Source organism: Rutidosis leptorrhynchoides, chromosome 2 (assembly GCF_046630445.1).
Source record: "Rutidosis leptorrhynchoides isolate AG116_Rl617_1_P2 chromosome 2, CSIRO_AGI_Rlap_v1, whole genome shotgun sequence".
NCBI classification, from domain to species: domain Eukaryota; kingdom Viridiplantae; phylum Streptophyta; class Magnoliopsida; order Asterales; family Asteraceae; genus Rutidosis; species Rutidosis leptorrhynchoides.
In genome coordinates this window covers 21,411,413-21,424,090 of record NC_092334.1, presented here as the reverse complement: position 1 = coordinate 21,424,090, position 12,678 = coordinate 21,411,413, and the positions used below count along the sequence as shown (strand labels likewise).

The following is a 12,678-nucleotide window of genomic DNA, read 5'->3' as shown; positions in this document are numbered from 1 at the left end:
AAAACGTCACGGGATTTAACATGGTTATATCTCAACTCCAAAACACGGAGAATGGTTTACTCCAAAGGCGCTAACCAAAGAATTTTCACTATATTATTCGTGCACATTGTTATGGGTTACATGTGATCTTATTTATAGGGAAAAACAAACAAGGAAACAATTTTGGAAACAAGTTTTCTTAATCAAGAAACTTCTTGCCGACCAGCTCTTGCGATCGCAATCTTCTTAGCATGATAAATCTCGAGTTCGCGAGATTCCATCTGCCAGTTTCTCTTTCTTTTGTTTGATTTTTCTTCGCACTCAACACGTAACCACTTATTTATAATAATGATAGTATATCATGCTCTAAATCAGTTTATCCTTGTCTTTTTATGGATATTTTAACTCGAGCATATTAAGGTTTCATTAACGCACATAAACTTATTTTACAATTGAATTACTTTCATTTTAAAAATATAATCTAATATATAATTACCATATTATCTAATAGACAAAAGTCATGAATAGTAACTAGGGGCATTTGCGTCCTTTCACTTTTTTTAACTAAATTTCATTACACCAACAAAGTCCCCCACACTTTTTTCACAATTTCAAATCGACCCCCCAAACACCGGGAGAGGGGGGGGGGGGGGGGGGGGGCGCCATTTTCATAAATAAATAAAAACTTAAATAAACTCCAAACAAATATTCAACGGGTCATATCTTCTCGCTCGCAACGAGTTAAATTTTTCCGACACCATCGTTAAACTCGAAATAATTTTAGAAACACATTGTCACTAACTATACGCAAAACAGACGCTTTTTAAAAAACGCTAAATGTTTGGGGTACTTTTCATACACGTTGATTTTGCGTTAAATTTTTAAAAGTCGACAATTTCATAGCGAAACGCGGAGATGCACATATATTGTTAATTTAAAATAACATTTAAATCTTTCACGGGTTATACCTTTTAGTTCGACTCGAGTTGCGCTTCAACGACATCATCGTTAGCCACGAAATAATTTTACAAACTAAACGCAATAAAATACATTGAAAACCGAACCTCCGGCGCGAAGCGAGGGTTCGAAAACTAGTTATAATTATTATGCTCAATAGCGACAATTCTGTAAATATAATCATTTTTTTATTCAACAATTATATTATTATAATTACGTGAAGTTTCAACCGCGGTTAGTTGTTATTTATCAAAAAGTGCTGTAAATAACAAACGAACATAATATGATTTCTTCGTATTAAGTTAGAAGAACCCTCATTAAATTGTTAGAAGGCAATGTACATATCGTAATTCTTAACGTACTCGCATTTTCTGAAAAAGGAGCATTGGGCTTTGTGGATTAGATTTGTTAAGTTTTATGGATTGGGCATGTATATTGGGCCTTTATACTGAATCATACTTCACCCAGTTAGATACTGAGATGCACTTGGAAAAATAATAAAAATACACCACAAAATACAATTTTTAATGAAAACTTTCATTGTACATTATCCGTTCGAACGTACTCGCCCCATTTTTGTTTGACTTCATCGTGACCGAGTTTTGCTCAAGTGTAAACAAGAAGTATTTTCAAGCGTGTTCGAACACGCCTGTTCAAACTCGAGTTTGACCACGTTCATACACGGTTTTTGTTGAACTCTACCGATTATTGGAATTTCAGTAATGTACATGTGTACCGAATTCAACCACGTTCGAACACGATTTTGGTTGAACTTACTACACGAATTCGTAACATAAATTATCGATCATCAATTATCGGAATCATGTTCGAACAGGTTGCACTCAGACACTCAGTACATGGATACTTAACTGAAATTATCAGACCGATGATCGGTTCACTTCAACCAAAATCGTGTTCGAACTTGGTTGAACCGAACCAAATCATTGTTTTCCTTTTTATGTTATCAATCATGAACACAAACAAAAAACAAAACTAGGTGTCTTTAAAGATCATAAACATCTGTCACGAAAACATATCACATACATCAATTTCGCCATTTAAGTAGGTAGTAAACATTATTTAATCATGTATTAAGATCCAACAAAGAAGCCTCAATACTGGTAGTCTTTTCATAATTATTATTTCTTCAAATACAATGGAAGCTTATGTTACTCTGGCTAACCCATGGTGTAACTTGGGGTTGGTAAGTTGATCACTGTGCTCTTGATTTTCGTCATCATATTTATGCTGTTTGTGATTCCCTGGGATCCAATTCCACTGTCCTTTAAACCCTGTTAATTTACCGGTTGCCAAAATCAGTACCGATAACAGATAAATTGATATAAGTTCTGTAACGTTTGTAACACTTCACCTGAAAAGGGAAATGATCAGGGCCACGAGCTGGAGCCGAGTTAATCTGGACCGTTCCTGTCTCCATTGCATCACTAATCAAAATCGCTTTGTTGATGTCCTTTGTAAATACACATCCCTATCAATAGTCAAAAGTTCTCAACATGTTAGTTTCATAATTTCAAAACTTCTTAGGGGTAGTTTCCATGTGCCTTTGTTTGGTAAGTAGTCTATGTTTCTATGACTTCTACAAACAGACCATTTTTAAGATTATGTGACAAAAAAATAACAATTTTACTTACTGAGTTAAGAGCTGTACATAAACAGATCATTAAGTGGAAGTAAAAAGGCCCTAAGATGTGCATTAACCACTCGAGTGGTAATATTTCCCAAAGCATGATTTCAAATATACCTGGAGGCCGAAATTGCTAGCATTGCAATGGTGGATCCCTTCTTCAATGGAGTTGATCCGAATAACGGGCACGATAGGCCCAAATGGCTCCTCCCATGCGATTCTCATATCAGGTCGAACATTATCGAGCAGTAATGGCCAAATGAGGTTTCCCTCTCGCTTATACTCTTGACAAAAGGTAGCCCCTTTTGTCTTTGCATCTTTAGCCAACCCCTCAATGAAATTTGCTGATGATTCTGATACAACTGGGGTGATGTCACAATCTTCCTCGGGTGGTCCCACCTTTAACTTCGCCACCTTGGCGTTTACTTTTTCGACTAGTGCATCTGCAACTGATTCCATCACTAGCACAACCTTAACAGCAGTGCATCTCTGGCCACTGTAGAAAGTTCCATTAGTTTATCCAAAAGCTGAAATGTAGCATGATTTGTCATGTACAAAAATGCATAAATTACATTTTTTTTAGTTTAATTACCTATACGAAAAACCTCCTTTGATAATATTTGCAGCTACCAAATCAAGATCGGCATCTTCCAGCACGATACATGCATCTTTTCCTCCAAGCTCCATCTGAAGTGGCACCATGCCAGCTTTTTTTGAGATTGCGACTCCAGTGTCACCACCCGTGAAGCTTCAATGAAATAGACATACATACAGATGTTAAACAAAATGTTTGCTTATCCTAACTTTCATATAATTCGAAAAACATTATTAGATTAACTACCTGATACAGTTAACTCCAGGATGCATTGTTAGAAAATCACCAATCTCTGACCCTTTGCCTGTAACGCAGCTGATTAGACCTTTTGGAAAGCCTGCCAAGTGAAAGCAGTGCACCATATGAAGGCAAGCCACTGCGCCCTGCAAAAAACATATCTCAAAAAGCTTAAAAAAATCCGAAAACTATATGCAAAAAGTAAATTCATTTGTAAATAAGACTGAAAAACCACCTGAGTTGGAGGCTTAAGGACGAGGGAGTTTCCAGCGATAAGTGCAGGACCAATTTTCGAAACAGCAAGGTTAACCGGATAATTGAAGGGAGGAATGGCCAAGACAACTCCGAGTGGAATCTATCATCGTTTAAAAAACCGATTATAAACCCAAATCCAAAATTTTATCATCTATCAAACCCGAAAATTATTTGACAAGTTTTTATTAAAAGATGGAAACTTTGAGTGTAAGATGTAGTGTACCTTTGAAGTAAGGCAGTATTTAGTCCTCTCATTGCCTGGAAAACTATCAGAAACCAAGAACTTGCCTTCTCCTAAAATCCTAACCCCTTCCTCAGCACAATATGATATGAGATCCCCCGATCGAACAACCTATACGAAAATGTACAACTTGATTAACTAAATACATGTCATTATATATAGCATTATCACTTTCAAAAGTGACCTCTTTGTACTCCTGAACAGGGCATTAAGATCCTAATTACTAAGCTGCTGGGTAAACTTAGCTTTCTTTGAAAGTAGGCGAAAGGACTAATGTTCAACAGTTCAGCATGCATTGTTTAATGCTATCATATAAAAGATGCTATATGATATGATTTTACATTCTAATTTTTGGGCCTAAAATTTTTCAATAATTTTAGTGTGCATAAACAAGTTGTACCTCAGTGACTGAATCCTTGGCAGGTTTAGCAATCTCCTTAACTAGGCACTCAGCAATGGGAGCCTTGTGCTCTTTTAGAATAGCAGCTGACTTGTGAAGCAGCTCGGCTCGTTTCCATAACGGTGTTTTCGCCCATTGTTTTTGAGCAATTTTTGCTGATTCCATCACTCTGTTTACCTCTTCTTGTGTACATGCTGGCAACAAAACATTCTACAACTCAGCAGTTGAAATAAATATAAATATCTGTGTTAGTCAATTGTTTATGGCTTATACCTTATCATTATACTACTGCAACACATCTTTTTTTAGTAGCAGTAAGGGATCGGGTCACTTAACCACCAACGCGTTCTTGCATAATCCGCCTCAACGGCTGCCCACGAGGAAACCCGGCCTGAGGCGAGGCATGGGCGGTAAAACCCCCTTCCCACTGCCACCGCAACGCGATGTGCGGAAAGTACCCTTGGTGGAATTCAAGGGTAAATGGGCAAGCTTGTGTGCAAGTTGCACATCACGAGAGTGTTAAGAAATTTAGGTGAGCCCTAACAAGAATCTGATAACCCTAGTTATCAACCCACCGTGCAACAAACAAATAATCACCAACACAAATAAAGATAAGAACAAGAAACGTAAAGAACAAGGAATTAACGTGGTTATGTCCAATCGTTTAATTCAAACGAATTGGTTTAATCCGCGGCCAAACAGAGAGAATTTTATTAGTAATTTTGTAGGTTTCTTTAGGGTTACAATGAGATGTATTTATAGGCATACAACAACGAGCACGAAAAAACGAATCTAGAAGTTTCTTTCCCGTCAGACCAAGGCCGCGGCGCGCCTCCAAGTGTAAATGCGAGACAGAAGAAACTTCAAAACTGGAACACCTGATTGCAAGCGGCGCGCCTTGCTTTGTACCCGAACTTCTCATTTTGTTTTGATATCCTTCACACATCCAACAAAGAGTCTAGCTAAGAGAGTTAAGAGAGACAGACCACTGACCACTACTGCTAGGTACTGTAACACTTCTAGCATCCAGATTTATGATTTAACACTTTTGAATAAAATTTGTACCATACCACTACATCTCACATCCAAACTACGAATAAGAGGAAATATTCGCAAAAAGTAAGAGAATTTATGCAGGTGTAATTTAGGGAATTTACGTTTGTAATTATAGGGTTTTTCTAGACTTCAAAGAATACGCATAATCGTGCGTGATTTATGAGGCCCAAATTAAAGAGGTATTGGGTTGAATATACTTATCTAAGTGCACAGAATTTACTTGAGGCCCAGATTTATGATAACCAAAGTATATTTTATTTTTACCTAAAATAAAACAGGACTATAGATCAATATACCATTGGGTTATTTTATGGAACTAAATCACATATCTGTATGTAATTGTAATTTTCCATAGTGTACAGGGGTGCGTTTGAAAGTGTGAATTGTCTTTATATAAATGGGCCCGGGCCCAAAAGGATGGAATATACCAAAGGTACATCCTCAGCTACATAATGTACAAATAGAACCAAAGTTTTAGATCAGAAAATCAAGATAAACCGTTGGTCTGCAGCCAACCAAGTGTCATGCTAGCTCTTCACTGTAAATAAATGGAGCTCAATAACTCATAAACTAAGATGTATGAAACATTTAATTCTCAATTATTACATATAATTCTGATTCGGCTTAACATGTTTAGCAACTGATTAATTAACTTAATTGCAATGGCAATTCCAGTATTATACTAGTTATATCTTAAGGTTATATTAGTAGTATTTACCTTTAAAAGATTACAAATCAAAAAAAATTATAGGATCCGAGTATTTAAATTTAGTAGTGTCTTATACAAATAAAAAAAATATTATAAATTTGAAAAATATATAATGTCATAAAGTATTGTAAATTTAGTGGTGTTCTTTACATATTATATTATAGGGTAAATTCTACTAAATAAATTTAAACTGATGTCTCGGGGTTTATAGCTAGATTCGCCCTTCCTTACTTGATCCATGGTTGTCATATAATCAGGGTCACATACATCTAAGTAAAACTACTCGCCATCCCAGATTCGTGGAAACTTTATCTGTTGACCCGTTTATCATGGCCGGTTGTCATACGTAACTAGTATATCTGAATCGGACTTAACGATATTTGTCTGATTTAAGCACTAATTAATACTTAAATACTTAAATCAATACAACTGATAGGATCACATGCAATTATATATGCATGTATAGTACGTGATTAATTACTACATCTATCTTAATCTTAATCATAATAAATAAATACAGTAAATAATTATAAAAATGTTTGAAAGATTCATGATCATTCATTCTGTAGTGAGCAGATTAAGTCCATATATATAAATATAATTGTACCTTGAACTTTGTATTGAGTGGTTCTTGTAGTAGGATTGATAATGGCAACAGATTTGCCAGAAGTAGATTTCCTCCATTCACCATCTGTGTAGTATTTGAATACTTCTCCTTCTATTATGTCTTCAAACACACCACTTCCTGCCATTGATTTAAATTTTCAAGCTTTTTTTTTTTGTTTTGTCAATGGCCTTATCTATCTACTTCTCAACTATGTGAAAGAGAGTGAGAGTGAATGAATGGTGCATGATGTTTGGCGTTGGTGTGTATAGATATTGGAGGAAGGTGAGCCACACTTGGTAGCATGTATATATACCAATTGAAACACCCCACAAGTTAATTTAAAAGTAAAAGTAAATTATATAATCATATTAGTATATATATTTGTATTTCAACAAGATAGAAGGTTTTTTCATGTTCGGGCTATCCGGGGCGAGTAATCCGACCTCAGATGTACGCAGCCCAGTAGAATTACTCTAGGCTATTTCCAACTCTTCCTTAGCCACCACAAGATATTTGTCCTAGACATGATTCAAACATGAGACCTCTTGTAAGGAACTTAGAGCCTCAACCACTAGGCTATCTTGTGATGATTTATATTTGTATTTATGTTGTAAAAAAAAGTATATTTGTATTTTTCGTTTTCAGGAAATTACAATAATCATTCTTATCTTTTAGAATTATACTGATCGTCACCGACTTATTTAATAGTGCACAATGACCGTCCATTTAGTGTTTAATGTTATGAAAACTTACCTAGCGCACTTATACGAGCAGAACCGGGGATATAATTGTTTGAGACAAAGTTGTGAGAAGTAATAGAAAACATTATAATGTAGACACGACGATTTACGTGGTTCAGCACAACTCTCCTTACGTCCACCCAAAAATGCCCTTTATTCTTATAATGAAAAAGATCCTGGTACAAGAAATACAACGCTATAAGTTAAATCTAAACTCAAACACCTTAGATTTTAGAATAAAATCTAAATTTCCCGTATACCTTTTTCAGTCCTTACAAAAACAATCTCTTATATTTCCTCTCAATGAATCAACTATGTTTACTTTGTGATATGATGCTCTCCTCCTCTATTCATGATCTTCTATTTATACATGCACATTCACATGCATATACTTGATAGCATAACTCTAAGCCACTGATCAAAGAAAAATGAAGCATACGTTGCCTTCTTCTTTGACTTCACTACACAGGAGAAACATTTTCTTCCATTGTTAGGCAAACACTATTAGTAGCTAGCTCTTGTAAATAACAAGGTTTAGAACTCATAAATGTGAGACATCAACTTGGACTACCGTCCTACAGTTTACAAATCACGCCGATAAAACTTGATTTGTTTAGCAAAACATCATAAATCCCCTATTGCGAAACAGGTGAGCTAACAAATAGACCACCATACCCTTTAAACTTTAGTGGGATCGAGCATGGGTACTTTATTCCCATTATTTTTCTTTATTCATTTAAAGTTTGCATAGGCCAAAAGAGAAGGCCATTCCCAGTAAATGGGACGTGAGCATGCACGCCTTTAATTTATAATTTGGAATATGCAATTATTATATCACCATATTAATTTATATCTTGTACAATTTGTCACATTGTCACACTGATAACTGGAGTAACAAGTTTTGTAAAGCTTGCGCATTGTTGAGGGTTTTTCGTCGTTCGGATCATATAGTTTTCATATATCGTGTGTCGTTCTGGGTTTTTTTTTATAGTTAGGATGGTATAATTCTTCGATATATATAACATGTTAAGTAGGTACTTTTTTTTTTGCTATAAAACGATTATTATAAACGCGGTTGAATTATGATAAAGATGAAAAAATCGAACAAGGATACTATGAAGAAGCGGAAGGGCTCGGAACTAAAAAACATGGCCCTACACACTATCTAAAACCAAGCCAATCCCAACAAACATACAACACAAAACAAAAAAACAAGAAACATACATCACAACCCAAAATGAACCTACATGATACAATCAAACAAAAGCACCAAACCATTAAAACAAACGCACCTCCACCTTATTGGATTGACTTCTTCATTTTTCCATTAACCGTCTCCCAATCAATCCGTTTTCTAGCCCGATTAACAATCTTGTAAGTTAAAACGTTTGCTGGCCCACCTCATTAAAAACTGCCTAGACGGAGCGATAACCCCTCGATCTTCGAGATCTTTAATCAAAGAATCCCTTCACAACTTTACCTTACCCTGGCTCCGAAGAACTAGCCCACCATCTTCAACACTAACGTGTTGAAAGAGATTTTGGATTGAAGCTCCAATGTCTTCGTGTGATGATCCGTCCAAATCCCTTTGGCCGAATACATCATTCATCGATTTCACAGTGAGGTACTGACCTCTACATGATACATTTTGTAAACATTGTATTCTTTTGAAAAGGCACACCATAATTGAATATCAAATTCCAAGGTTTTTGACGTTTGATGATTTCTACATATAGACAATCACCGTAATTAATAGTTTACAATACTACATCCGATGATAATGCAATCAAAATAAGATACATGGTGATGATTTTGTGAATGCAACGTTTTCTCGAATGAAGCATGTATGACTCCATGCACATAGCTTGTATCACATATAAGCAAACAGCGGAAGACTTCTAGAAACCTGAGAATAAACATGCTTTCAAGTGTCAACACAAAGGTTGGTGAGTTCATAGTTTTAATGTTGCGCATAATATGTATATAAAGGATGATAACAAGATTTCAGTTGTTTCATCCAGAAACGTTTATTAAAATATTCTACAAGATTGAGCACCCTGGTAACTAAGCTTTAACGTTATAATAAGTACCCATGTTTTAACATGCATGCAACCAACATGTACAATACACGCAAACCAACGTGTACTAAACTCAAATAGCATACGTCTGTTTTATAGTTCAGGCTAGGGTTTCTATACCTGGAACAGACGGGGATGTCAAGCTCTATGGATCCATATACAACTACTCGCGCCCACCAGTTCTTATAACCGGCAGTTACTAGTTACCAAAGCTAAGGGATTTTCGGTTCAAACTCAGTGTAGAATTAAGTATGCACTTGTGTCCATTGCATATGAAATAAAGTGCATGAATTCTCAGCCCAAAAATATTTAAAGCGTTTAAAAAGGGATCTATAAACTCACCTTAGCAGCACATAAGGTCATTTACCGAAAGGTGACCGAAACTCGGAATGCAAAATAACCGTAGATCTCAACCTAGAGAACATATGTTGGTCAATACATGTCTAACAAGCTAAGTCAGGTCATAGTGTATCACAATCCTAATGCTCGAGACCGACATGCAGAAGTTAACAAAAGTCATCTCAAAAGTCAACCTGACCCAAAATGATCTTTAAATCTATACATGTTTATTAACATAGTATAAGTCTTGATAATTGAACGAATTTATCAAACTCGAAATATTATTTATTTCAGGAGCTATATTATATTTGAATTATCATGGCAATCGAACATGATTTTCATATAGTTTTTCAATACTTGAAAAATCAGACTATAGTGTTTATAAAGCTTTAAAACATGATAAGACAGTCAACTTTGACAATTGTTCAACATGACGAGACGTGCCTTATATAGAAATTCATTTACTCGATTAGTAATATTTGAAAATCCAATTTATCAATCTTATAAACAAGTTGTTTAAATATCAATTGCAGATTCAAAAGCAATTTCAATTAATGTTAATTATAATTCAGTTGACCATAACTTTTAATCCGTTCCTCAAAAACACACGATTTCTAAATGAAAAGTTATTAATTTTTCGACAGCTTTCCAACGACATGCATATTATATACCTTTTATCAGTAGCATACGTATCAAATTCATGATTCATCATAAACTATCTAACGACAAAATTAAAGCATACAAGCATGCATAAATATACATACTCGAGCACTAGACATGGATACACTATTAATATATAAAAGATAAGATATGAATGCTCACGTATCAATATTATGATTCAATATTGCAGGAAAGTACGTAGACACAACGGAGATGATAAGCAGTAGGTTTGTCTTGTGAACAATACCCACGATCATTACCCATAACCTCCATAGCTATAACTCATAGTTTCCTTAGCTTAAACCCATTTGAAAAATCGTTTTGAAATCATTCGAGCATACTTCCGTCGTAATATTTTATGTATAATACTACTAATAATAATAAGATTAATAATAATAATAATCTTAATAATAATAATAAAAATAAAAATAAAAATAATAATAATAATAATAATAATAATAATAATAATAATAATAATAATAATAATAAATATAATTCAGAGTAATATATGTGTGTGTGTGAAGAACAGAATTCGATCGAGCTTTATAGAGTTTTCCTGATTCTGATGCCTATGCGATCGCATGGGCTTCCAGTGCAAATGCCATGCGATCGCATGGCCTGCCTGGACAGCTCACTTTCGTTTGTTTTCTTGCTTGTCGACATATTATTATTATTATTATTATTATTATTATTATTATTATTATTATTATTATTATTATTATTATTATTATTATTATTATTATTATATATATATATATATATAAATATATATATATATATATTATATTAATTATATACATATTATATTAAATTCATGTGCATAGTTGACTTGAAATTTTAAGTCCGATATCTTGTACGTTTACGTTCGACTTATGTCCCAGTTTCGGTTTTTCGAACGTCCTTTCGTATACTTAGAAAACTTGCACTTTACGTTTCGTGACTCATACCTTTGACAAAATATAAACTTAAATTATCAATAAACTATATTACTCGCAGTGTCACTTTAACGTTCGAGTGTTTTGGTCACTTGCTTCTTAAAAACATCGTCTCGTTATCTATTAAAGTATATTAATAATATCAAAACGTTTTATATCTAAATTACTATTATATATTATCACATTGTAAAATAAAAATATAAATTTGTACACCTTAAATATAAACGAAATATTTATTTAAATATAAAACCATAAACAAGTGCTATTATCAAACACAAAAATATTTTTGAATCTACATATACACTATATATAAATCTATTTTAAATACACGTTGCACGTTATTTTATATATCTAATTCCAAATATAATCAAAAGGGAAAGATTTTCTAAATCGAAGTGGACCTCACAACAGAGACCCGTAACAATCATATTAGGTGCTATTAAAATATCTTCTACTTTGATCGTTTGATAATATCCATTAATTCCGTCATATAAAACATATATTGAGACAAATACGTTTAATGTAAAGTATTATACACTTAATACTTTGTTAACGTTTTCCAATTAATATAACTATATATAATATATACATATCTATACACATAATTGTTCGTGAATCATCGAGCACAGCCAAAAGTAATTGATTATATGAACACAGTTAGAAGTTTTTGAGAGTTTAACATTACAGACTTTGCTTATCGTGTCAGAAACATATAAAGATTAGGTTTAAATTTGGTTGGAAATTTTCGGGTTGTCACAGTACCTACCCGTTAAAGAAATTTCGTCCCCGAAATTTGATCGAGGTCGTCATGGATAACAATAAGAATGTTTTCATGACGAATATGAGTTGATAAACAGAGTTTCATCATTATTGACTAATATAGATAAAACAATTCGATTATGTGAAGCGTACGAGTGAAGCTGTCACCAAAGGTTGAGATAGAGATTTAACTTTTAACGTAGTACGGTGGATTTCCGGATTTCAAGGAATTTAAAGACAATCCTTGAAATCTATAAAAGATTTGATTCTCCGGTAATCAAGGAAATTATTATCCTCTTTGATTAAATGCGGTAATCTACCTTGATTGCTATGCCTGATATTTCGTTATAAATTGTCCTCTTCCGTTCCATTATTTTCACCATTCCTATAATCTTTTCCTTAATTCTTATTTCCAAAAAAATTGTGAAAATGCTAAATCCAGTTCTAATTCTTGATATTTTCTTGACTATCGTATCCTTCATTCTT

General features: G+C 34.0%; 1 protein-coding gene across 1 annotated transcript; it reads right to left on the bottom strand.

Moving 5' to 3' along the window:
* Positions 1 to 1,921: 1,921 nt before the first annotated feature.
* On the bottom strand, positions 1,922 to 6,960 carry LOC139894283 (NADP-dependent glyceraldehyde-3-phosphate dehydrogenase). Its single transcript, XM_071877502.1, has 9 exons — positions 6,682 to 6,960; positions 4,310 to 4,503; positions 3,892 to 4,020; positions 3,649 to 3,768; positions 3,423 to 3,559; positions 3,174 to 3,329; positions 2,699 to 3,077; positions 2,309 to 2,425; positions 1,922 to 2,228 (listed from the first exon to the last, which is right to left on the bottom strand). The coding sequence occupies exons 1-9, from the start codon at positions 6,824 to 6,826 to the stop codon at positions 2,115 to 2,117; spliced, it is 1,491 nt and encodes a 496-aa protein (XP_071733603.1). The 5' UTR covers positions 6,827 to 6,960; the 3' UTR covers positions 1,922 to 2,114.
* Positions 6,961 to 12,678: the final 5,718 nt, after the last annotated feature.